General features: G+C 37.0%; 1 protein-coding gene across 3 annotated transcripts; it reads left to right on the top strand.

Annotated features, from left to right (window-relative positions):
- Nucleotides 1–26,138, top strand: Lrif1 (ligand dependent nuclear receptor interacting factor 1). 3 transcript variants are annotated; one of them, XM_070006268.1, is made up of 4 exons: nucleotides 1–305; nucleotides 13,524–15,021; nucleotides 16,307–16,579; nucleotides 17,565–26,138. In XM_070006268.1, exons 1-4 carry the CDS (start codon nucleotides 238–240, stop codon nucleotides 17,997–17,999), a joined length of 2,274 nt encoding a protein of 757 aa, XP_069862369.1. In that variant the 5' UTR covers nucleotides 1–237; the 3' UTR covers nucleotides 18,000–26,138. The 3 variants fall into 3 exon arrangements, with proteins under 3 accessions (XP_069862369.1, XP_069862370.1, XP_069862371.1); XM_070006269.1 differs by lacking the exon at nucleotides 13,524–15,021 and having other exon boundaries at nucleotides 216–305; XM_070006270.1 differs by lacking the exons at nucleotides 1–305; nucleotides 13,524–15,021 and adding an exon at nucleotides 378–890.
- Nucleotides 26,139–27,373: the final 1,235 nt, after the last annotated feature.

The following is a 27,373-nucleotide window of genomic DNA, read 5'->3' as shown; positions in this document are numbered from 1 at the left end:
GTCTTCCGGTTTCAATGTGGTTAAGCCCCCGGGCTGGGGGGGAGGGGAGGGGAAGCGCGGGGTACGCCCACTCCGCCGGCCGCGGCGGCCCTGCGTCCCGCGCCGTCTCCTACACGGCTTCTGCGTGATAAAGTGCAGCCGGCAGCTCTCTGGTGTTGCTCCCGGCGCGGTCGCAAATCTCGCTCTTACAATACCCACTGTGTGGGACTCGCCGTCCCAGTCCCACCTCTCTAAAAAATGTCTAATCACCTGCGGAAGGTTTTCCTGAACTCCGCTGAGGAAAGTTCAGGCCCCGCCTCGAACTGGTAAGTACAGCCTGGGCCGCCGCCAGCGCCCGCCCCTCGCCTGCTGCCTCCCAGTCCGGAGGCTGGGCGCCGCGCGCGTCCGAGGCCGCCGGCCGGGCGCCGCGCTCGCCCGTTGCCGCCAGCCACTCGCTGCGAAGGAAGCCCGGGCTCGCCTGGGCGTCGCGGAGCCCGCCCCGGCCTCGTTCGTCCCCACTCCCAGGTCTCCGCCTTGGCCGCGCCCGCCCGCCGGGCGCTGGGCTCCGCGAGACGCCAGGCAGCCGCATCTCACATTTCATAGGCCCACTTAGTAGATCTCCACGGGCGAGGAAATCCAACATGGCCGACTCCCTTTGCGAGGGACCTTCTGGAAGATTCTTGGACTGACGGAAGGGGTGGGGCAAAAACCTACGACGCTGTCTGCGCGTTTTTGTTTGTCCTTTTTTTTTTTTTTTTTGGTTGGTTTTACCTGAACTGTGGGCCTTGGCGCTGTCCATTGGCTCCTTTGGCTCCAGGCTTCGGCTCTGCCACGGGAGCCCCGGCATCACTTGTGGCCTGTTCTGTGATGAGCTCTGGAGATCAGACCCTCGCGGAGGGCGGAGAAGTGGGGTAGGTTGGGGAGGGAAGGGATAGCAGGAAAAAAAAAAAAAAGGAGAGGTAACCATGTTCGACAGGAAATGTACGCATGACCTTACTGTATCCCCTCTGTACAGCATCCCTACAATAAAATAAACATGTTCTTTCTTAAAAAAAAAAAAAAAAAAGAAAAGAAAAAAACCCTCACGGACTTTCCTGCCCGGGCTGGCTTTGAACCGGCGATCCTCAGATCTCAGCCTCCGGAGTAGGATTACAGGCGGGAGCCACCGGCGCCCAGCAAGTGCGGATTATTTTAGCGAACGCAGCCCTGGGTGTGCTGGGGACCTTCAGTGTGAAAAACAGTTAATGAGAAGGAAAACTGAAGAAAAAAACGGTCTAGAACAAGCATAGCTTTTTATGAAAAGAGGGAGAAATAGAGAAAAATCATGCAAAAGTTCTGTTTGGGCAGTGTATTCGAAGCAGCTGTTTAACTGTGATGTTTCATTGGGTACCTATGTAGGGGAACGTTTTACTTGAGATGACGACTTTTTTAGGTTGGAACAGAACTCACCATCTTGCTTCCATTTCTGCGGTGCTGGGTTTATAGGAGTGCCACGCGATACTTGGCTTTCGTAATTTTTGAGAAAGATAGTTTCCGTTGTAAGTTTAGGAAATCGATTATTAATAATTTTAAGATTTTTAAAAATACAAGATGATAGGATAGCAAAATGTTATTGTAAGCATAACTTGTATTTCCATAGTTAGTGGGTGTATGATTTGCAGTGAGAAAATGACTAGTTAATAGGTCTGCAGAAGGAAAATGGAGAACACAGCATGAGAGCTAACTTAGGACTCATAAAAGATTTGTCTGAAGAAATTTGTGCCGCCTGGTATTAATCATAGCTTGGCTAGCTTGTATTTATGAGACCAAGTGCTTCAGTTACTAGGCTGTAAAAGCGCCTAGATTAAAAAAAAATAGGTTAAAAAATCGTGAAATAATTCGTGTAGGAAAAGAGTAAAGCATTATTTAAATGTTAGTTGCTTTTAAGAATACAACTTTAACTGGTACCTATTTTTGCACAGGAGGTAGGTTTCTTTTTGTTTTTGTTTTGTTTTCTGTTTATTTTTCTTTTTGTGCTGCTTCTAAGGTTTGAACTAGGGTTTGGGTGCTGTCCCTGAGCTTTTGTGCTCAAGGCTAGGCTATACCACTTGAGCCACACCTCCATTTCCTGGTTTTTGGTGGGTGAAGGGAGATGAGTCTTGGATTTCTCTACCCATGCTGGCTTCAGTAACTATGATCTTCACATCTCAGCCCAGGAGTGAGCCACTGGGATCTGGCTTTGTTATTTGCTTATTTTGTGCTAGGCTTGGGGCTTGAACACAGGGCTTAGGCGCCCTCCCTCCCCGAGCTTTCATACTCTAGGCTAGCACTCTACCTCTAGAGGCACAGTTCCATTTTTTGTTTTTCGTTTTTTGTTTTTGTTTTTGTTTTTTTTTGGTGGTTAATTGGAATCTCAGACTTTCCTGTTGGCCTTGAAGCGAAATCCCCAGATCTCAGCCTTCTGAGCAGCTTAGGTTACAGCCCAGAGCCACCTGCTCCTGGCAGTTTCTGCTTTTTGAAATGTGTTATCTTGGAACTCCTGGGCTCACATTATCCTGTCTCAACTCCTACTGTGTATGTGTGCTTTTAGTTCTTTAAAAGGATAAACAGAAGGAAATTGTCACTAACATTTGGTCTAAGGCTATTATTGAAAAACTTCCCACAGAACTATTGTATTGCAAATCGTAAAACACTAATTCTTGTATACCTGTGCTGCTGCTGTTACTTTGTTTTACATTTGTTTTTGTTGTTGTTACTGGTTTGGGAGCTTGAACTCAGGGCCTTTTCTGCTCAAACCTGATACCCCACTACTTGAGGCACATCTCCACTTCCAGATTTTTTTGGTAGTTAATTGTCGAACAGTCTCATGGCGATCCTTAGATCTCAAGTCTCCTAAGTAGCAAGGATCACACGTTTGAGCCATCAGGCTTGTTTATGTTTTTGTTTTTGTTGTTTTGGGTAAGAAGCTTGGGGAAAAGGGCTGAAATAGTACGGATATAACAGTAGAATTGATTTTATTGTTTAACCTCTCCTGGAACACTTGATAATTTCTGACTTTAGACATCTCATTTTAGCATTGTATTCTTTCTTTCAATGTCAAAAGACTATATTTTAAAAGATGCTTATTGTGCATTTGAACTTTTATTTTCCAGTTTCTGATCCTTTTTATTTTGGACTTAAAATTGAATTTTGATAACATTCATACGTCATTTTAAGTTTTAACTCACTGGTTTGTTATTTTCATTATAGTTATACACATTTACTTAAATTGTAGAGGTTTTATACCACTTTTGCCAGTTTTCTTTCTGAAGCTATTTGTGAGTTCTTGCATATTTGATTCTGTTCTGTTTTGCAAATAGTATGTGATATCCAAACATACAATTTATATCACATCTTAAGTATGATTAATATCGTATTAGTGGGGCTGGGAAGGTGGCTCAGTGGTAGAGTGCTTGCCGCTCATGCATGAGGCCCTGGGTTCGATTCCTCAACACCACATTTGCAGAAAAAGCCAGAAGTGGAAATGTGTCTCAAGTGGTAGAGCGCTAGCCTTGAGCTGAAAAGCTGAGGGACAGTGCCCAGGCCCAGAGTTCAGGCCTTACAACTGACCAAAAAAAAAAAGTTTATTAGAAGTTTAAGCTTTTTATTTTTTCTGATTATATATTTTGTGGCAAAAATAATTCTTTTTCATAAAATGATTTTATTTTCTATAGACGTTTGAGTTTTTCTTGTGTTAAGGATCCTTTTAAGTTTTTCTGTAATGTGTTATACAATGTCTATTGTTTGAAGTAACTGATTTAGGTATAAAATGTAAAACCTAAACTTAATTTTATAAATGCAGTTAGAAAATCTAGAAGCTTTTTAAAATAATACTGTTTTCATTCGTTTTTATAGAGTATTTACCGTGTACGTGATTCTGTGATTAAGTTCAGAGACTGAAGAAGAGTATGTTGCCCTTTCCCGTGAAAAACTGGTTCTGTGGTTGAGGGAGAACTGATATTTTATTGATGGCATTGTGCACAAGGTTCTGTGAGAAGATATAGGAAAGTTGAAGTTCTTCTAATTTCTTTTTCAGATGTGTTTTCAGAGTCAGCTTAAACTAGGTGAAGTAGGGTAGGGGTTGCATTAAAAGAATGCAATGGAAAATAGAAATAGGCAGATTTTCTTAGTAAGTTACCACCATTTATCATAGTTTTCTTTGTAGATAATGATAAATTATCTGAAATAAGGAACACAGTAATCAGAAAAAGCTGAAAATAGAAAATTAGGAGCCACCAGGTTGAAATAATATAACAAAAGTTTGTGGTTATGCATTCTACAATGATAGGAATTAGAATACCATGTATTTGGCAGTTGGCTTCTCTGCTCCCCTAATTCTGTTTTCAAATATTTAGCTAAAATTTGCATCCTCGGCAGGTGGCTTGGTTTGGTTGGTAGGATTTTATTGTCAATTCAGAGAGAGAGAGAGAGAGAGAGAGAGAGAGAGAGAGAGTGAGTGTGTGTGTGTGTGTGTGTGTGTGTGTGTGTGTGTGTGTGTTTAGTAGTGTTGTGATTGAACTCAGGATCTAATTTTGAGCCAGATCCTCAGCCCTCAGTGTCAGGGTACATTTTGTTGTAAAATTTTTCTTTTATAATTTCTGTGAGTGTGGTTGTGAGGGGGAAAAGAGACAGATAAACATTGCATAAGCTAACTGAAATCTATCATTACCCTAAGTTTGTACGTTTGATTTTTTGCACTGTTTTGATGGGGCTATACTAAAATACAGCAGTGGATAGGATTGCTAAAAAAGAGCATGTAGTTTGCATAAATTACTTGGTATTTCTAAATCCCATTTTCTCAGTTATAGAATTGTAATGGAAATACCCATCTTGCCACTAGGATTAAAGTTAATATCATAACACACTTCGTATATAGTATATGGTATGTATTATTGTATATACTCTTAATAGGTACTTACATTACATCATGTTTGTATATGATGTTATAGTAAAATGGAAAATGGTATCCTAGAAAAACATATTTTACAAAAATATCTAAAGTATGATCATTACCCTCCAGGAGTTCTTATTCCATTTCTAATATGTGAATCTATCATATCAGTGTTAGAATAGTAAATTGTTGAAAATTATGAAATAGTGTATTTAATGGGCTTTTTTTTAAATTCAAGGGGTTTTACTATGTTGATCGGGATGCTTTTGAAATACCTGGGCTAAGTTGAACCTCATAACTTGGCCTTCCAAGGACCTGTGACTACTACCCAGCTTAATAGACCTTTTTGTTTTCATCACATAAAGTTTTATTACATTTTCAGAAGACCTTGTCTGATTTTGTTTTCTTATTCTTGGAGACCTAATTGGATATTTAATGGAAAATGGTGCCTGTCATGTTCCCAGTTATTCTATTTTCTTTCCATAATTATCCTTTATTATTGTGTAGTAGTACAAAGAGGTTACAGATCCATATATCAACATAGTGTTATTTGGCCCATTTAACAAATGAAAGAGGTTAATTGATTTTTCAGTGTCACTCAACTAAGTAAATGGGAGAGTCAGAATTAGAAACATATAATCTAAATTTCCCTTTTCTCTCTTTTAGAATCTTTTTTTTTTTTTGGTCAGTCGTGGGGCTTGAGCTCTGGACCTGGGCGCTGTCCTTCAGCTCTTCAGCTCAAGGCTAGTGCTCTACCACTTGAGCTACAGCGCCACTTTCGGTTTTCTGGTGGTTTATTGAAGATAAGAGTTTCACAGACTTTCCTGCCTGGGCTGGCTTTGAACCGCGATCTTCAGATCTCAGCCTCTTGAGTAGCTAGGATTATAGGCATGAGCTACCAGAGCTCGCCTCTCTTTTAAAATCTTAACATGCATTATTTTTTAACACAGTTTCTTAGATAATATACCAGCTTTTTTAGCTGAAATGTTGATAATTTTAAATGACCAAACCAAAGCATAGGATGCAGAATACAGTTCTTGTTTTAGTTCTGACATTAGCCAGCAGAATGTGTAATCTTTAGGAAAATATCATCTTAGTATTTTAATCTATGAAAGCTTTCTTTTTACAATCTAAAAAAAATATATTGGTGTGAACTTCACCCTGATTTATCACTAATCTTCCTCAGCATTCTGTATTTCAGGTAAATTCTTAGAACTAATTCCATTGTATTCCAAAGGAATTTTTTATAAAAATATTTGTAGTGTTTAATTCAGCTAGCATTGTTTGAAATGTTCATTTGCTCTGTTACATACAGAGGATATATATATAAGGTATAATCTGCCCTCAAGGAGTTAGCAGATTATGAGAATCTCTAATGACTATATGCACTTGGAGGAGTGTAGGTTTTTTGGGAGCTTCTGATTTATTAGGAGGATTTTACTGATGAAGAAAGACAAAATTAAACAAAAGGAGACTAGACAAAAGCATTGACATAGTTTGCTTGAAATGGCAATTGTGGGACTTGAACTCAGTGCCTGGGTGTTGTTGCTTTTTAGCTTTTTCTATCAAGGTTAGTGCAATATACCACCTAAGTCACACCTCCACTTCCAAGTTTTTTTTGGTGGTTAACTGGAGATGATAGCCTCATGGACTTTTCCTGCCCATATTGGCTTCTAACTGCAATCCTTAGATCTCAACCTCTTCAGTAGCTAGGATAATAGATGTGAGCTACTGCATATGGCATAATTACGTCATTTTGCATTTACTATCCTTAGTATTGGTTTCGGTACTATTGGGAAAACAATTGTATTATTAAAAAAAAAAAAAAAGACTCAGTGCTGGTGGCTACCCCTGGTATTCCTAGCTGTTCAGGAGGCTGAGATTTGAGGATCTTGATTTGAAGCCAGCTCAGACTTGGAAAAGTCCTTGAGATTCTTATCTCCAAAAAGCTGAAAGTAGAACTGTGGCTAAAAGGAAGCTGTGGCAAAAAAGTCGGGTAAGGGCATAGATCCTAGGGTAGTTCAACCCCTAGTACCAGCGTGTGTGTGTGTGTGTGTGTGTGTGTGTGTGTGTGTGTGTGTGTGTGTGTGTGTGTGTGTGTGTGTGTGTGTGTGTATTACACACACCGGTGGCTAGTACAGAAGACATTGGCAATACAGAAGACATTGTACTTGCAGCATTAGTAGTGGTATCAATAGAAGTTCTTTTAGAGATTCTAGAATTGAAAGAAATACGTATGAATATGTGTTATTAGTGGATATTTAATGAAGACAATAGAATTTGAACCCTATATTGTAGAAAACATTAATGAATTTGTAAGTAATGTTCCTGGTATCAAGGAGTCTGGTAAAAGCATTGTTTCAGTTTGAGAAGTTGTATTGTTAAAAATAAGGGTTCCAAATTGTATATAATTTTCTGTCAAACTGAATTGACAGTCATAAATACTAAAATCTTGAATTAGAAGTCATAAATATGAAAATAGAATCCACCAGAGGGACACACACTAGTCAATAATTATAATCAGATAAAAAAAAACCTAATTAAAGCATCAAAGTTGTAGAGATAAGAAGGAGTGCTAGACACAGGCAATAAGGGCTCATCTAGACAATGGATGTTGAAATAATGAAGAACAAAGAGGTAGGTAAAAAAGAATTTTAAAAAAGCTGAGTACAATCTGTCTTAAAAAAAGAAAACTTCTTAGGCCTTTTGACTCATTTGGGATATATTAACTACTTGCCTTTTGGAAATGTGCACATGAGGTGCTATGGATGACTAGAAGAAAATAAAAACAATGGTTATGATGAAAGATGACTAAAAGAAAATTTATAATCTGCAGAGTAGTGCTGCACACCATTGGAAGGGTAATTCTAACAGGTTATTTTGTGTATTTGCTGGATTTTAAGTGGAGGGCTTTGACATGAAAATATTTGATAAGACATGAATAGATGACTGAGGCCAACATTGGTCATAAGAATGCAATGCTCTAACTAGGAATCATTATTGCAGAGGCCATAGTTGAGGGAAATAGTTGAAGCAGTGCTAACTGAAGTATGCCTTGATGGGCAAGATCAGGAGTTAGACTTAGTGGATTAGTCATTGATGGATACTTAATTGGAAACCCTATAAGAGAAGAGTGTCAAGATGAAAGGATAATTAGCCAGCAGTGTCTAATTGCAGCAGAGCACACAGGAAACAAGGACAGAATAAATACCTGTGAAGGATGTATTTGGTGGTGATCTTTCAAAATGAGTTTTTTAGTAGAGTTATAGGAAAGAAAATAAGCTGCAAAACTAAGTGGGCTTCAAAACCTTTCTGGAATATCAGTTCTTAATTATGGGCTCATTGACACCATCTACCAACTTCATCTAGCTCACCGTCTTCTTTCTAATCTGATGTGACCAGCATCTGTGCAAATAATTGTCACTGGGTCTTTCAGCACAAATATCTTTTTTTAGTGCCAGTTCTGGGGCTTGAACTCAGGACGTGGGCACTGTCCCTCAGTGTTTTTGCTCAAGGTTAAAAAGCTGAAAGTGAGCCTCAGCTTCACTTAGTGGCTAATTGGACAAAATAATTCCATGGACTTTTCTTCCCTGACTGGCTTCAAATGATAATCCTCAGATCTCAGCTTCCTGAGTACCTAGAATTACAAGTGTGAGCCACTGGTGCCCAGCGTCAGTACAAATATCTTTTTACCCAGTCACCTTACATTTTTTGTTTCAGCTATCAATTTTTGCAGTTTGTTTCATACAAAATTACTGCAACTACGAAATGATCATTTCAGGCATCTTGTTTTGTAAATGCCTTGCTTTCTAATTTCTAGCTTGTTTAAATAGTCATACTGTGACTTAAAAATATTTTGGTGCTGAGGATTAAATACAGGACATACTAAGAATACATTACCACTGAGCTACATGTCCCCAGTCCTAGCCTGTAAAACCAATAAATACCTTTATTTCCTCTCTATCCTTTCATTCTTTATTTTCTTCTAAGCCAGTTTGAATCCCATTTCATTTGTTCTTGTCAGTTCCTTAAGTTCTTTTGCTCATATTTAATTTTTGTTATACCCTTCTGAAGCTACTACGACTGTCGATGAATTCAGCAATGTGCCTCCTTTTTACTTACAGCTAGTCAGAGAGGGAAAATTTATGGCTAGTCAGAGAAGGGAAGAGCACAAATTGGTACTACTCTAAATTCATAGTCATTCCTGCCTCTCTGAGCCATCAATATTTGACCTGGCAACTCTAGTATTTTCTCTGGTCAACTTTTTCTTTCATAAAATGTCTCAGATTTTTTCTTTATCTTCTTATTCTTACTTTTAGTAAATAACATACCCCTTTTCATAATGAGTAAATTAGATCACATTTACAACTTTATGTCATCAAAGCTATAAACTTAAAATATTCCTAACTTCTTGTTCCAATGGAAGGAGATATTTCTCCAGATTTCTTTCAGTTTCAATTCCCTCCAACTCTCTTCTGGTTCCCATTTTCTAGCTTCTTAGAATTATCATCCCTCAGGCTGGGAAGTTGGTTCAGTTGGTAGAGCGCTTGCCTTGAATGCCTGAGGCCCCGGGTTCGATTCCTCAGTACCACATAAGCAAAAAGAAAAAAGCCGGAAGTGTTGCTCAAGTGGTAGAGCGCTAGCCTTGAGCTGAAGAGCTCAGGCCCAGAGTTCAGGCCCCACGACCGGACCTCCCCCCCCCAAAAAAGAATTATCATCCCTCTTTCTTCTTAATTACCAATTTCTCTCTCCAAATGAAAAATGAAGGAAAGATTTTAGAATATTGAAAAGAGTAGGGGCTCATATTAACATATGCTGCAGTACATTTAATCTTGTAAAAAAAAAAAAAAGCATTCCTTTGTTGTTACTTGTCAGTCTTTTCTGCCTTTACAAAGTTCTTACGAGCTGTGTACACTTGCCATCTTTATATCTTTTCAACAACTTATTTCCCCACCCAAATTACTCTTTATGAAATGATACCTTATTTTTTCTAGTATATATATATATATTTATTTATTTTTATTTTTATTTTTTTTAGTGCTAGTACTGAGATGCAATCTTGGGGCTTGCTTTCTCATTTCTCTTCTGGCTTTCTTGTTCATGCTAGATGTTCTACCACTTAAGCCACACTTCTGTTTCTGGCATTTTACTGATTAATTTTAACTAAGAGTATCATGATTAAAGTGCCTGGGCTGACTTCGAACCTTCAATGCTCAGATTTCAGCCTGAGTAACTACAATCATAAGTATGAGCCACTAGTCCCCAACTTCCAACTTCCATGTGTGGTTTTAATCTTGAACTCACTTGACCTCTTAAGAGTCTTTTGCTATAATTACCCAATATTCTTCCAATTCGCTTTGGCTTCCATTGTATCAAAAGTAATTAATTTTCTTTTTGGGGGGAGAGGGGTCCGGTCGTGGGGCCTGAATTCTGGGCCTGGGCGCTGTCATTCAGCTCTTAAGCTCAAGGCTAACGCTCTACCACTTGAGCCATAGCACCACTTCCGGCTTTTTTCTTTTTGCTTATGTGGTGCTGGGGAATCGAACCAAGGGCCTCATGCAGGCAAGGCAAGCGCTCTACCACTGAGCCACTTTCCCAGCCCAAGTAATTAATTTTCTTTCTACTTGTCTAAGCATAGTGAGAAGCCACTGATGTGTTAAGCTGGGGAAGGGCAAGTTTTGATGTAATGAAAAAGGTAAGAGTATCTGTGGTGGAAATGAAAAAGTCAGCTATGAAATTCCTGTAGTCAAAGCCAGATACTACTTTTGTTTGGACTAGAATAAGTGGTTTGAAAAAATTTGAACAGAGGAAAGAAAGTTAAGTAAAAATCTTAACTAGATTGGATATAGAAGATGAGAGAAAGAAGGATTAACATGATTTTGTTCATATGGACATATGACTAATGAAATGTCAAGGAACCTTTGGGGTTTGGGTGGGCAGAAATAGTCTGGTCATATTTAATTTTAGGAGCCTTTAAGATTGAGGAAAATATCAAGAGTTCGGATATATAAGCATGTATCTGAATGGAGTTATAGATGTATTGGATGAAATGATCACTTAAGTATTCAATTAAGTGAAAATATTTATAAAAAAGAAATTTCCTAATAAAGAATATAGAATAGCAAGCATTCTATTCTTCAGCTAGGATGAGTAAGCAAAAAAAAAAAAAAGAAAGCCTTGGAAAGAGTATTTTGCAAGTAAGCATCTTTAATACTCCTTCAAGCATATCATTTAACTCATTTAATGATAATTACCTATGATGATCATGTATCCAAGGATTGTAAGAGGTTGACATAGCTGGAGACTGAGCAAACATTTTATTTTCTGCAAAGGGCCAGATAGTACATATTTTAGGCTTTAAGAACTGTATGATTCCTGCTGCAACTTCTCACCTCTACTGTTGTATCATGAAAACAATCATATGTAAAATATGAAAATGAGGTGATTGAGTAATAAAATACTATAAGTTCTGAAATTTGAATCCTAATTTTCATGTGAAAAATTAATTTTGACTTCATTCCTTTAAAATGTAAAAGCTGTTCTTACCTGTGGGTTGCACAAATACAGAGTGTTTAGGTTAGCCAACATACTATAATTCATTGACCCATTTCCCCCATTCTTCAAACCAACATACTATAATTCATTGACCCATTTCCCCCATTCTTCAAACCTGGTGCTTGAACTATAATAGTCAATTTTTGTGTTTGCTTTGGGGTTTTCTTTTTTTAAAGACAAGGTGTCACTGTGTTGCTCAGGCAGGTCTCAAACTCATCATTCTTCTACCTCAGCCTTCCACATGCTGGGATTACAGATGTATGCCTCTAAGCCTGACTCACACTCAGTACATTTTCATTCAATTAATTAATATAGAAAAAGTTCTCATCCAGGTCAGATGAGCTTTGTGGGAAGGGGACAGGCAATGAAGGTAAATTTTCTTCTTTAAGCTTCTCTGATGCCTTTACTATAAGAATAGTGGATTTGATAAATTTTCACATTCAGAAAAGTGTTTTAAATTATTCTGAGTTTAATTACGTTACTTGGATTTCAGAAAGGTAAGACCGTTATAGCACTTCCTGAAGATTTTCAACATTGATTTTTTAAAATTAATATTTGTGAGTTATAAAAACATCTCTAGGCAGTTTACGGTCTTGAAAATCATTATTGTTGTTACTATTTTATCATGATCATTATTACTTGCAGAAGAGGATTGAACTCAGAGTCTTACACTGCTAGCTAGAGTAGTACCACTTGAGCAACACATCTGTCCCTTTATTGTTCTAGTTTATTTTTCAAGTTGTTTTTGCCCAGGGTTGGTCTTAGACTGCCCCTATCTTTGCCTTCCATGTATATGAGATTATAGATATGCACCAACATGCTTAATTTGTGTGTGCGTGCGTGCGTGCGTGCGTGCGTGTGTGTGTGTGTGTGTGTGTGTGTGTGTGTGTGTGTGTGTTGAGATTGGGTTTCCCTGAGTTTTTGTTTATAAAACCTCAAACTATGTTCTTCCCATGAATAGCTGGGATTATAGGTATAAGTCACAGTGCTCACACCTACCTATACATTTTCATCTTCATTTGTTTTTCAGTCATCTAAGACTATACTGGGTTTGTGGAACATGGACTCTGCAGTTTTGTTGCTAGAACTCAACATGAGAAAGTCTATAAACATGCAAACACATATTAATACTATAATATAGGTTGATTAGGGAAGGAAAAGCGAGGATAGTTAAGTTGGTCAGATAATATTTTCTTAGATATCATTCATGCAGTGACTTGAGCTCTATGAATTGTTGCTCAGGGGAGGAATAACTAGATAAAGTGAAATGTGTCCTGCATCTCATAGGAGCTGAAAGAATTACATTCAAGTAATTCCAATTATACAGAGTTCTCAAGTGTACAAAGATGAATATATATTGGTGTTCTTAAAATCTGACATGGGAATCGGAATTGGCTAGGTTAAAAACATCTGTTCCACCTTCATTTAAAATTATTTAGCTGGAATTGATATGGCATTGCTAATTTCTTTACTAAGAACTATTTAGTGCCAAACTTTAACTATGTAAAAACAATAATCAAAGAAAATTGTTCCTGCCTGAATAACTCAGTTGTATATAGTACAATAATGTGGCAAACCTTAAGTATTACCCCCTGAGGTATCTTAAGCTAAAAAAGAATTGATAATAGAATGTGTGAGTCATTGTCAGTGGGAAAGATAGATTTAGGAAAGAGAGAAGATAGGGGAAATAGAATAAGCATAAGATGTGGAATGAGAGTCTTGCTCATTAAGATTAAGGAAAAGCATGAGAGGAATGGATACAAGGAAAAGGAGCATATCAGTGGTTTTAAGAGATATCTGTTACTAGTGGGGTAAAACCTTCAAGACAACTACTTTTAGGAATACCTGTTAATATCTATCTCATACCCATTGCCTAATCATGTAACTAAACCAAAGCTGGACTGTATCTTTGCTTATCTCTTCAAAAACTATTATATAGTATTTCACTTCAAAAACTCAAAATAGCAAATTACATACTTTTATATATCTTAAAATTTTAAATAATGATTACCAATACTTGTCTTAAAATGTTTATACTATGAAGTATGTTATATTTATTTACTCAAAATGTTCTTTTAAGTGTTTCAGGCTGCATGTACCAAGTAGTTCAGACGATTGGCTCGGATGGAAAAAACCTTCTGCAATTACTTCCAATTCCTAATTCTTCTGGAAATTTTACCCCGCTAGTTCAATCTTCAGTCATGTCTGATGCTTTGAAAGGGAATACAGGAAAACCAGTCCAAGTTACTTTTCAGACTCAGATTTCCAGCTCTTCCACAAGTGCATCAGTTCAATTGCCCATTTTTCAGCCAGCCAGTTCTTCAAACTATTTTCTTACAAGAACGGTAGATACAGCAGAAAAAGGTAGAGTTACTTCTGTGGGAATTGAAAATTTCACTTCATCTGTTCCTAAAGTTAAGAGTCATGGTGTGAAAATTGATGGACTCACCATGCAAACATTTGCTGTTCCTCCCTCAACACAAAATGACTCATCTTACCTTATAGTCAATACCCCAAGTGCTTCAATGGCGATGTCTCCAGTTTTGCCTTCTGGGCATCATTTACAGATTCCAGCCCACGCTGAAGTGAAATCTGTACCTGCATCATCTTTGCCTCCTTCTGTTCAGCAAAAGATTCTTGCAACTACAACTACAAGTACTCCAGGAACAGTTGAGGCCTCCCAAATACCAACAGTTATTTATGTGTCTCCTGTAAATACAGTGAAAAGTGTAGTTACCAAGAACTTTCTGAATATTTACCCAAAGCCTGTTAAGGAAAGAACAAAGACAGTGATACTAAATACCACACAAATCCCAACGAATGTTGCTGCAGAAACACACTTAAAAGGTGGTGGTCAAGCTGCTCCAGTGAAATGGATTTTTCAAGAAAATCTACAGCCTTATACTCCATGTCTTGTTCCTGTTAAGTCTTCAAATAATGTGGCTTCCAAGATTTTAAAAAGCTTTGTAGATAAGGAAAGTTTGGGAGATAATACTGTAAATATGACTCCATTGAGTACCACTGGTCCTAGTGGGGCACAGCCCCAAAGTGTGCCTATTAAAGATAATGCTTTGGTAATGTTTAATGGGAAAGTCTATCTGTTAGCTAAAAAGGGCACAGATGTTCTACCATCACAAATTGACCAACAGAATGGCATATCTTCTGGTATTCCACTAAGAAAAGAAAAATCACGGGTAGTGAGTTCAAGTCCAGTCACTGATATATCCAGAGAGGTTGTAAATATTGTTTTGGCTAAAAGTAAATCCTTCCAGATGGAGACAAACTCATTTTCAAATACTCAGCTTTCTTCCATGGCCAATCTAAGGACAGAGAAGAATAAAAAGGTGGAGAAACCATCTCTGTCTACCACAAACCCACATAATATGAAAGAATCCAATAACTGCCTAAAACAGAGTAAGACTTTATTTACAATGCCAGTTTTTCCTGATGGATTTAGTACAGGACAGACTGCCCCCAGAAAAGAAAATGTCATCCAGAGCATAGAGAAACTAAATTCCTCTGTTGATGCAACAACTGTTACTTCACAACAGTGTGTTTTCAGAGACCAAGATCCAAAGGTAATTTTCCCATGTCAGGGTACTATTCTTATATAACTATGTGGAAACTAGTTATTTCTTAATTCTCAAGGTTATATATCTAATAGCTCTTTCTCACCCATCCCTACTCTTACACACAATGCTTAATACAACAAAGCTTTCCTCGGGGAAAATATCTGAAGAGTACAAATGGGAAATTCCAAGCAATGTCTGTCTTTTAAATCATTTGACATACCAAATCTTTAAAACAGAATCCAATAAAAAAAAGAACAGCCAGAGCTTAAAGAGCAACAAAGTTGGGGAAGGATAATGTGACTTCAAAGATTAGTAAAATTGTGTGTATACATACATGTATGTGCATATATATATAAATATGTATTTAGTAGCTTGTGTGTTATGTGAAGAAATTGATACTATACATGTAGAGCAGCTGGAGTATTTTTGATTTGAGGGTTTCTTTCGTTGATTTTTAGGTGCTGTGGCTTGTATGTACCTTTCAGTCATATGTGAAAATAGAATATTATCAGTGTCTTTGGTGTTTTTCTTTTGTGAATGTTGTTTGGGTTTTCTTTTTTTCTGAGTTTATTTTTTCTCTTTTCTTATTGGTAAGTTTATTTTTCCTTTTTCTACCCTTTATTTCTTTCGGACTTCTTACCCAATTTCTTAATATATACATAAGTTACCCTTTTTATAAGATGTATGTGTGGTTATTACTAAACGTTTGTACCCATTTTTTCCTTGCTGCTTTAGATGCCCCCTTAATATTGTCATCATTTCTCCCCTTCACTTCAGGATTCATTGTACTACAGAGATATAAGGGGGTCAATTCTGTTAAGTACAAAGCCAATTAAAGAAATGAATTTTCTGGAAGACTGTTTCTAAATAATATTAAAGAGTATTATAATTTGGTGTTTTATTTTGTTATTGAGACTGGATCTTGATATGTAGCCCAGGCTGGCTTCAATTTCTCAGTCCTCCTGCCTCTGTCTCCTAGGTGCTGGAGTTACAGACATGAATCACATCCCCAACTAGGTTATTTTTAGGTTGTCATTAATTTCTTTTCTCATTTCAGTTGCTTGAGAATGGACTACTTGTTATTTTATGTTACAACAAATTAAAGAGAAATTGTAGGAGGGTGGTTTGAGTTTGTATTTAGCTAAATTCAGTTTTTTCAGTGTGGTTTCAGGTAAAGGTAATACAGACCTTTAAAGCAAGATGTATACTTTTGCAGCAGATTGATCATTTAATTGTCAGATAAAATAACTTGTGTAATTAGCAGTATTGTGTGTGTGTTTTAAATTTCCAGATCCAGAATGAAATGGCCTCAACAATAGAAAAAGGTATTCAAAGAAGAAATGACAAGAAAGATTCTCAAAGAAGCAGTAATAAGGCACCATATCTGAAGAATGATGCTGAATTTAAAAAGATGTTTGGTCTCACTAAGGATTTGAGAGTATGCCTTACTCGAATTCCTGACCGTCTGGGCTCTGGAAAAGGATTTCATTCCTTTAGTAGTTTGGTGCAAAATAGTGTTCACAAAGAGACAGAGTCTGTGGTAAAGGAAGAAGAAAGAAAACAGGTAAAATGCTTTTTTAGCCTTGTGCATTTGCGTGAATGATGATTGTTAGTTACCAGATTGGCAAATATATGTGTTATAGGAAAACTGTGTTAAAAAAAGAATCCTATGTTCACAGATAAAAATGTAGCCCCACTTAATTTAAGTTGTTGATTTAACATGTGACTGAAGTTCTATAACTAGTATAGTTATAAGCTTGAACATATGACATAGTGTCCATCCTGGGAGGATTGGCAGCAGTGAGCTTTTCACTTCATGCAAACATCTTCTGCTTTTCAAACTTCATTCTCTATTGTTCATCATAAGAGAATATGTAATAATTTAAAGAACAAACGTGCTTTTTTATTCACCTATTTTTGTCTACTGTATTTATGAAAGTGCCCTGTGCATTTTAACATATTCTTCTTTGAAGAATTATAATCTAATTCTAATCTAATAGAAAATGCAAACATGTAGATAGTTATTGCAGTATTAACTGCATATTTTTAAGTAACCCGTACGGTTAATCATAACGGAAAGAAATGCCACTGTAATTTTACCTATTGTCATTTACTTACTACATTATCATCTGGAATTCTGAACTTTAGCTTTTGTCAGTGAAAATTTTCTGCGTGTGCCTACTTTGAATTCTCACATACTTCACAGGCTTCATTTTATGTTGATGGTAGTAGGTCAGTACAGCTTCTAATACTTGACTTTAGCAGCTTGTTCACCACAAATATAATTAGGATATTACAATTCATTTTCTTTATTAGTATTTTTATTTGAAAATGTAGAAACAGAAGGGTTACTGTTACGTAAGTCAGGCAAAGAGTACATTTCCTTTTGGACAATGTCACCCCTTCCCTTGTTTTTCCTTTCAATTTCATTGAACCAACTGTAATCACTAGATATGTATATCTGCAAACTTGTTAATTTTGAGAGCACGTTTTATACATAAATATATGGTAGTAACATTCCTTGTTCTTGAATCTTTACATGGCAACAGAATTTTGGTAAGAAAAGGAAAGCAAAAACAGTTAAGATGGATCACACAAAGAAGAGAAAAACCAAGAATGCATTTAATGCAGTCATAAATGGAGGAATTGATGTCACCAGTTCCCAAACCGTTAGCAGTATTTTGCCAGCTTCAGATGCGTTACAACGTGACTTTGTCACAAGCCACAGAAAAACCTCAGAAGAAAAAAGTGCAGAGATTGAACACTGCTCCTCTGAGAAGCAGGAGAAAGAAATAATGAGTCCTAATGTAGCTTTTGAACAGAGTCATTCCTTTAATAAAAATTACACTGAAGATGTTTTCCCAGTGACACCACCAGAACTGGAAGAAACGATCCGAGATGAAAAAATCAGAAGGCTTAAACAAGTACTGAAAGAGAAAGAAGCCGCTCTTGAAGAAATGCGTAAGAAGATGCACCAAAAATAATGTCATATACTTAAAAGACTGGAGACAGTACTGAATCCTCTGTATAAATGTTGTAATAATATGATAGTAGCTTCAGTAACCCCAAACATCTATTTAAGTGAATAATGGGCAGGTATTGTATACAGTGTGGATACTTTGGACAAAAGAATGATTAATGTCCTAAGCAGGACATTGAGAGATTTCATCACACTAATGACATATATTTTAAAACATAGGAAACTTTTTTAGAGTTTTCTATTTAATATTTTGGACAGCAGTTGACTGCGGGTAACTGAAACCAAGTTAGTTACAGGTGCATTTTGAAAGTGTCTTTGAATACAAAACCTTTTTATGTATTACAAAATTTTAAGGAATACAGAAAATGTTGATTCACATGACTTATGAATAAACTACGTGGGGTATCTGGAACACTAGATACCTTTTTTTGTGGAAAGAGTAATATTTTTCTATTACTTTAACTACAGTTCCCAAAGTTTAAATATTTGTACAGTGTTTCTGTTGTTGTATCTTTAACCAAATTGCTAGGTGTTACTCCAACAATAATTAATTGTTGTATTTTGAAATTCTATAAGCCAAGAAAGGAAACTAGCTATAAATCGACTTTACCATTGAGGTTATATTCTCTTAGTCATAGTCATAAAATGATAGTATCTTCTACTTACCATTATTGACATTTGTTTCTCAAATGACAGTGTTGAGTATTCAATTGTTCCTCAAGAGTGAAAGGTCCACTTTCTAGAATTCTCTTTGCAAAGTTATGTTATGTAATCCCCAAACAGTATTTGGAATTCAGGCTATTTGGTGATGATGTACTTTGTTTTCAAATAATATTAGATAGGAACTCCTGTTTTTCTTTTTTCTGTTTTGGTTAGATTGTATGAAAGGTAGATCTTAACAATAGTCACATTTGATCTCAAACTGCAAAGTATAGTTTTTCTTAGTAGAAGCATGTGTTTTTCTTTCCAGGTAATTCTTATTTAGACGCGTTTAAGGTTTTATAACAGATTAAAAAGAATAGAGTAAGTTGATTACAAATAATTTACAAATCTCTGGAAATAAGAGGTTAGTAACTACAATGACCACAAAAGAGAAAATAGTAAATAAAATACTGAACAGGAGTGAAATAAAAACTCTTTTGTATGTGTAGTATCATGTTTATTGATATATAATTCACATGCCATAAAATTCACCCTTAAAATTTTTTATTATATTTAGAGGTGTTTCTCTTTACAACACTTTTTCCATCCCCAAACAGAGCCTGTGCCCATTAACAGTCAACTCATTTTCTTTCCCCCTTGACCTAAGCAACATTTGGTTTCCATTTCATATTCTTGGCATCATTTTTTTTTGTAATTTTTTTCACTTAGCCTAATGTTTTCAAGGATTATCTGTGCTATAGCATGTGTCAATCCTTCATTATTTAATGCCGAACAATATTTCATAGTATGGCTATATAGTTATCCCTCCGTATTTGTAGATTAGTTCAAGGAGTCCCCTAGGATACCACAATTTGGATGTTCAAGTTTCTTATGTAAAAGTGATGTAGCATTGCATTTTTCTCATGTTCCTGTCACTATAAATTTTGGATTACTTATAATACTTAATACAATGTAAATTCTATGTAGATAACTGTAAGAAAGAAGAGGGCTTAGTGGTAGAGTGCTTGCCTTGCATGCATGAAGTCCTGGGTTTGATTCCTCAGTACTACATAAACAGAAGTGGTGCTGTGGCTCACATGGTAGAGGACTAGCCTTGAGCAAAAGAAACTCAGGGACAGTGCCCAGGCCCTGAGTTCAAGCCCCAGGACTCACAAAACACAAAACAAACAAAACAAAACAGAAAGGAAAAAGAGAAAATGTCTATACATGTTGAATGCATGCACATTTCCCCCTAAATAATGTATGGTTTGTTGTGGAACCCTCAAGATGGAATGGGCCACTTGTATTACTCTTTGGTACAGGTGTAATCATCTGTTATGGACATTTGGGTTGTTTTTATTTTGGGCTACTACAAATGTTTGGAATACTATGAATGTTTGTGTCAAGTTTTTCTACGAATGTGTTTTTCACTTGTTGAGTGCAATTGTGTATTGGCTGGTCATACAGGAATTCAGTGCTCAACATTTTGAGGTACATCCATGTGTTTCACTTAGGTTTTGCTGCTGTACTCAGATGTATCTGTCAAGGTCACCAGTGACTGCTTTGTTGCTCAGTCTTCAAACTTCACTGGTTTCATACATTACATCTCCTTTGGTAAATGTTTAAAACATTTTGCCACAGAATTAATGTGTGAGTATTGTAAAAACAATGAGAAAACATCTAAACTATTAAAAATCAGTAGTTCACATTCCCATTATTTAGTGTTCACAACTAATGATATCCCATGTATATGTCTGTTTTTACCGAAGTATGGCCCTTATTTGAACTATTCTTATATCCTGATTTAAGTGAGCAGTCTTCAGCTTTTCAGTAAGTTTCATCTCTTCTAATACCCCATCATCCCAGACTGCCATTTATCACGGTTTTATTTTTCCAGAGAAGTAATATACGTTGGATCTTCACTTTTAAAAATGATTTTGAGTTGTTAACAAAAAATAATCAGATATCCTAGATATTCTTTTCTTGATAAACACACACACACACCCCAGCACACTAACCACTTCTAGAACCATTCTGCCATGTTATACAGCTCAGTCTTTTTGCTGCATCTTTCTCTTCTCAGTCTTTTTTTTTTTAATTGCTTCTGTGTGTCTGTCCTTTGGTGTGCTTCTCTATTTCTGCTTGCTTTCTCACCTGTTCCAATTGCATTGCTTTCTAAGCTTTATGATGACAATTTGTAGATTTTTAAAATCTCTATTACCAAATGTCTCTTGGATTCCAGGTGTATATAACCAACTACCAATTTAAATCTGTATTAAAATTCTAAATTAACATCTAAAACGTTCCCAAACTGGATCTACTTAAAATTTCACCCCTTTTAGCTGATGATAACATCAACTGAAATTGTTCCACCAATTGCTCAAAGTCAAAAATGGAAAGAGGGAGGGGAGCGATGGAAAGGGTGACACTGATCAAGATTCATTGAACACAAAAATAAACATTAAATAGAAACCCCTTTGCACAACTATTTAAAGATAATGAAAGTTCTGGTTTACTTTTAAAAGGTGATGAAAATTTCAGAATAAAAAAATGAAAACTTTCACTCTCTACCCAACTAGAAATTGTTTTCAGAATAGTACAGAGCTGACCACTTTTCATTTCTAGTTGCCTTCCTTTCATCTTTGTGTCTACAAAGTTTCAAAACTGTACAAATCTTACCATTTTTCATCTGTAGTTGTCTGTCTTCTTCCACCTTTGTATTCACCAAGCCTAATGTACAATAGCCATCGATCCTCTAAAACACAGCAAGGCACTCCTAATTTCATAAAATCCACTAATGGCTAAAGATCCAAAGAACACAACCGAGCACAATTCTTTTAACCTCATTATATGCTATTGTGTCATTACCTGTTTTGGGCCCAGATCTTTTTTTTTTTTTAACCTCCAAAAATGGTGAGTAAACTGCCATCTAAAGGGAAAGTAGGTGGAATAAAGTATAAGAGGGAGGAATGGAAGAATACAACAAGTCAAATGTACTAAGAGTGGCATCTGCAATACCAATGTGGATTGGATATTGAGTGAATATGGGTCATGATGGCCGAAAGGGTAAGTTTAACTGCTAAAGATGGTGAATCAATCTGATCTTTATTCTTTGAAAGCAATTTAATTTTACTGCCTAGTTTTCTCTGTAGTGTTCGTTTAAAAAGTTTTTTTTTTGGCCTTGTGGCTTGAACTGTCCCTGAGCCACAATACCATTTCTGGCTTCTTCTGAGTTGTTTTTGGAGATAATCTCATGGACTTTCCCTGCCCACTTGTCTCTGAAATTCGATCCTCAGTCTCAGACTCCTGAATAGTTAGGGTTACAGTGGCTTACCTAAAAAGCCTTTGTAAGTTCTTATCTTTCTAATCAGATTCTTACAGAACAATTGTCTTCATATAGTTCAAAATTTTTTCTTCTGTCAGCAGTCCTTTACAACTACTTCCATTAGTTTAGAAGAGATTCATTCCTTCTGTTAATGTGTTACTGTTTTACATGTTTATTATCGCTTTCACTCAGGAAACTGAATTCTCTACTTGTCAAAGCTTATTTTGATACCAGAAATCTAGTCCCTTGAACTAAATGCCAGTTCGCAAATAATGAGATGAGGTTCTTTGAAGAAATGGAAATATTTGATTTGCCAGGCAAAATGGAGATTGCTTGAGCTGGAATCCCAGAGAGAGGCACAATCCTGGTAGGCAGGGGGGAAGAACTCTATATAGAAAAACTAGGACCTTGGGCTTCCAGATGTGCATAATTGAGATGCATAACTTTGGACTGTGTGGTGGTGGCCTTGGGGCCTGTAATTTCTTGGTGTACTGGTATTAGTTTCTAGAGTTGCATTCTTAACGTTACTGAATGTTCTTTCATTGGTAAGGAAGATAGGGAGGTAAGTGTTGTAACCTTGGCTGGAGTTGTAAAGACACTTTTAAAATTTCATTCCCATGGGGATGAAGGAGAAAGAACAAGAAAGAAAAGGAAAATCTGTCATTTAAAGTTTTGTAACTGAAAACATCCTGGTTATTGACCTGAAACTACAGTTGTGAGCATATTTAGATATAGTTCTGTTGCTTCAGTTGGTTATGGAGGGATTCATATTGCTCTTTCTATATTCAGTAGCATGCATTCTGTTTTAATATTTCTATTTAGTTTTTTTATACTGTGTTTGGTTTCCATTCCTTATTGTATACATTTTTATGTTCTTTCAGTTGAGTAACAGTCATCCTGGATAACCATTCAGAGTAGAATTTGACCCTACTCAAACAGAACCAGAGTAAGGCCTGACTTGTCTAAATCAAAGAGTCCCAGACTTACTTTCTTAGTTCAAAGTACTATGTGTCTCAAACACTCATAAGAATTGGTAGCCAAAAGAATTACTTAAGGTTTCTGTTTTCTGAGTAGTTAGGATCAAACAATTCAATGGCCTGTGTTTATTGCTTCATAATATCTTAACAAATTAGTAACTTAAACTTGCTTACAGGGGGCTAGGAGTTTGGCTTAGTGAGTTCTTGCCTAGCACGCATGAAGCCTTGGGTTCCATTCCTCAGTACCACATAAGCAGGAAAAACAATGTGGCACTGTGGCTCAAGTGGTAGAGTGCTAGCCTTGAGCAAAAGAAGTTCAGGGAGGGTGCCCAGGCCCTGAGGTCAAGCCCCAGGACTGGCAAAAAAAAAACAAACAAACAAAAGAAAAACCTGTTACAGATCTGGAGGCCATTTGTTCTAGTGAGCTTGATTTGATTCTCTTGAGATCTTACAAAGCTGGAATCCAGGTGTCAGTGACTTCTAACCAGGAGGTACTGGATAGACTGAGTTCAAGTTCATGCAAGTTTTTGACAGAATCATATTGCTTATGGTTGTAGAACTCCTAAATGGTATCAGGAACAGATTTCAGTTGTTGAGGGTCCCTGCATCTTCAAAACAAGCAATGATGCATCAATTCATACTTTAAATCTCTTACTTTGGTCACCAGGCATAGAAAACACTCTAAAGTGAGTCTTTGTGAAGCTGGGTACTGGTGATTCGTGCCTGTAATCCTAGCTACTCAGGAGGCTGAGAACTTTGAATCCGAGGTTCAAAGCCAGCCCGGGCAGGAAAGACCGGGAAACTCATCTCCAAAAAACCACCAGAAAACTCGAAGTGGCGCTGTGGCTCAAATGGAAGAGCATTCTCCTTGAGCTGAAGAGCTGAGGGACAGCGCCCAGGCCCAGAGTTCAAGCCCCATGACTGGCCCCCCCAAAAAAGTTTCTGATTAGGCCCACCAAAATGATTTTTTTTTGCCATGTAATTTAACATAATTTTAAGAGTGATGACTTTCTATTCCAGGTCCCACCCAAATTCAAAGAGAAATGATGTGGATCATGGCTGGAACTTATTAGAATATCACCTTCACGTCCTAAGTAAACACTTAAAGGGGAAAAATATATAGGAATAGGTGGAAAACATGGTGGGGGAGCAGTACTAGGAGTTGAACTCAGGGCCTCATGGTTGCTAGGCAAGTGCTTCACCACATGAGCCACACTTTTTTAACTCTTTAGTGTTTAGTGTGTGTGTGTGCGCGCATGCGTGCGCGTGCATACACATCTGTACCTATACTGAGGCTTGAACTTGAACTGATGCTTTCACTGGGCATTTTTGCTCAAGGCTGGCACCCAAAGGCTTGAGCCACAGCTCCACTTAAAGCTTTTAGCAGATTGACTAGAGATAAGAGCCTTGTGGACTTTCCTCCCCTGGCTAGCTTCATACTTTGATTCTCAAATCTTCACCTCCTAAGTAGCTAGGATTATAGGCATGAGTCCACAGTTTCCAGCTTATTAGTGTTGAGGTGCCTGAGCAAGCCTGAGCTGGAATCCTCCTCTTGTCCTCCATGTTGGATGAGGTACACACCACTATGCCTAGTCATTTTACTTCTTCTGTAACTGGGATATCAAACAAGTGCCATCTCACCCAGTTATTGGTTGGGCGGGGTCTCACACACTTATTCCTGGAAGAACTACAAACCCATGATTCTCTACCTTCCAAGGAATTTAGATTGTACAACTACCTGGCTAATGTTTTTCTGTCATTGTAGGGGGTGGGGTGGGAAAGAGGCTGATTGAGAACCCAGCTGCTCACCTAATCCTACTACTTGGAAGGCTGAGAATTGTGGTTCAAGGACAGCTGGGTAAAAAAGTTCATATATACAAGTGGAAATCTAGTTTTTTCCCAGCATCAGTTGTTGAAGAGACTTGTTTCTTCTCCAAAGTAGGTTGGCCGTAGCCGTTTATAGATCCTCTGTTCCATTGCTTTACTGTTTGTGGCAGTAGGCTGCTGGTTTTGTCATTATGACTCTGTAGTATAATTTGGAATTAGATACCATGATAGCTCCACTATTTCTCTTTCTGATTGTTATTGCTTTGGCGATTCAGGGCCTTTTTTGATTTCTATAAAACATGGCATTGGAAGTTAGATGGAGATTGAATCTGTAGATCTTTTTCTGTACAGCTCTTTTCTGTAGTACAGCCATTTTCACTATATTATGTCAACCACATATACAAAAAGTATATGTATCTTTTGTTGCCTTCCAGTCTTCAAGGTGTTATAATTTTCATTGTAAGAGGTCTGTTGCTTATTTTTTCTTAGTTTCTATTGACTATTATTTACTATTGTAAATATTGTTTTCTAGATTTCTTTCTCAACTAATTTATTGGTGTATAGAAAAGCTACCATTTTAACAGATTTTGTTTCTGTTATTTTGTGGAAACGGTTCTAATCTAAAAGGTTTTTGGTGGAACCATTAAGGTTGCTTATATGTATAAAAGTAAATCATCTGCAAATAGGAATAATTAACTTCTTTCTTTCCTCTGTAGTCCTTGTGTTTTTTTCTCTTGCCTTATTCCTCTGGCTGAGATTTCAAGCATTACATTGAACTTGATTGGTGATAGCAGACACACTTGTTTTAGTCCTGACTTTAGAAGGACTGGTTTTAATTTTTCTCTTTTGAGGATGATGTTGGCAATAGGTTTATTGTAGATAGACTTTATTAAGGTATGTTCTTTCTACTTCTGGTTTCTTCTCTTATGAAGTGTTTAATTTTTGTCCCTTATTGCATTTATGTGCTACACCATGTTTATTGATTTCATATGCTGACTCATTGTTGCATCCTTGGAATGAAACCAATTTGGTTGTAATGTTAGATCTTTTTAAGGTGTTGAAAATGATGTGCAAATATTTCATTAAGAAATTTTGGGGCTGTGTTCAATGAGGAACTTTGTCTATAATTTTATTTTTGTATTATCCAGTTTTGGTATCAAGGTAATTCTGGCCTCATAGAATAAGTTTGATAGACTTAGTTTTCCCTTTATTTTATGGGATAATGTGAGGAGCATTGATGTTCTTTAAAAATCGGGTAGGGGAAACAAAGGAGGCTACAATGCTTGATAAAAAATGTACTCATTATCTTGCTCATGTAATTGTAACCCCTCTGTACAGTATTTTCACAATAAAAAAATCTGGTAGGAATCAACAGTGTATCTATCTAGTCTTGGGCTTTTCTTTATTGGGAGATTGTTACTGCTTCACTATCACCATTTGTTACAGAGCTATTATTATTTCTTCTGCTTCTACTAGGGCTTCAAATCATTGCCTGGTTGCTGTTCCTTAGGTTTTTTACTCAAGGCTAGTGCACTACCATTTGGTTTACAGCTCCACTTCTGGCTTTTTTTTTTTTTTTTTGGTTGGTCGTGCGGCTTAAACTCCTGGCTTGGGTGCTGTCCCTCAGCTTTTTAGCTCAAGGCTATCACTCTACCACTTGAGCCACAGTGACACTTCTGGTTTTCTGGTGGTTTATTTGAGATACAAGTCTCACAGACTTTCCTGCCCAGACTGACTTTGAACCATGATTCTCAGATATCAGCCTCCCGAGTAGCTAAGATTATAGGCATGAAACATTGGCACCCAGCTTCACTTCTGGCTTTTTGGTGATTAATTGGAGATAAAGGTCTCAGGGACTTTCCTGAATAGGCTGATGTTGAACACAATTCTCAGATCTTTAGCCTCCTGAGTAGCTAGTATTGCAACCATAAGCCACCTGCACCCAGCTGAGAGGGTATTTCTTATCTAAAGCCAACATACTGATATCCACAGAATTTTCATCCAACACCTGCACAATATATGTTCTTGTCAGCAGCCCATGGAATAGTCCAAAATGAATTACGTCTTGGGTCATAAAGCAAGTCTGAACTAATTTAAGAAAATTGAATAACATCTTGTACCCTGTTCGATCATAATGAAATAAACATCTTAAAAGCAAAAAAAAAAACAAAAAAAAAAAACCCATAGAACATACTCTATCTCATGGAGACTGAACAACACATTGCTGACTTATCAGTGGGTCATCAAAGAAAGTACTCATCTGATCTATGTAACTGACCCCTCTGTACATTACAATAGAAATCTGAAAATTGAAAATAAACACATAACACCAGAATCTTTGGGACAAAGCCAAGACAATACTAAGAGGAAAATGTACACCTATGAGCGCCTATGTCAGGAGTCTGAGAAATCTTAATAATGTACCCGTAGCTCCAAGAAAAGAACAAGCCAGACCCAAACCTAGCAGGTAGAAAGAAATATGAAGACTAGAAATAAGACACTAAAAACTATACAAAGAATCAGCAGAACACTGGCATTTTGAAAAAGTAAACAATGCATAAGCCATTAGCAAATCTTACCAAAAGAAGAAATCACCAACATAAAACT

The sequence above is a fragment of the Dipodomys merriami genome, unplaced genomic scaffold (genome assembly GCF_024711535.1).
Source record: "Dipodomys merriami isolate MVZ:Mamm:240054 unplaced genomic scaffold, mDipMer1.0.p SCAF_7, whole genome shotgun sequence".
NCBI classification, from domain to species: domain Eukaryota; kingdom Metazoa; phylum Chordata; class Mammalia; order Rodentia; family Heteromyidae; genus Dipodomys; species Dipodomys merriami.
This window is presented reverse-complemented; position numbering and strand designations above follow the sequence as displayed.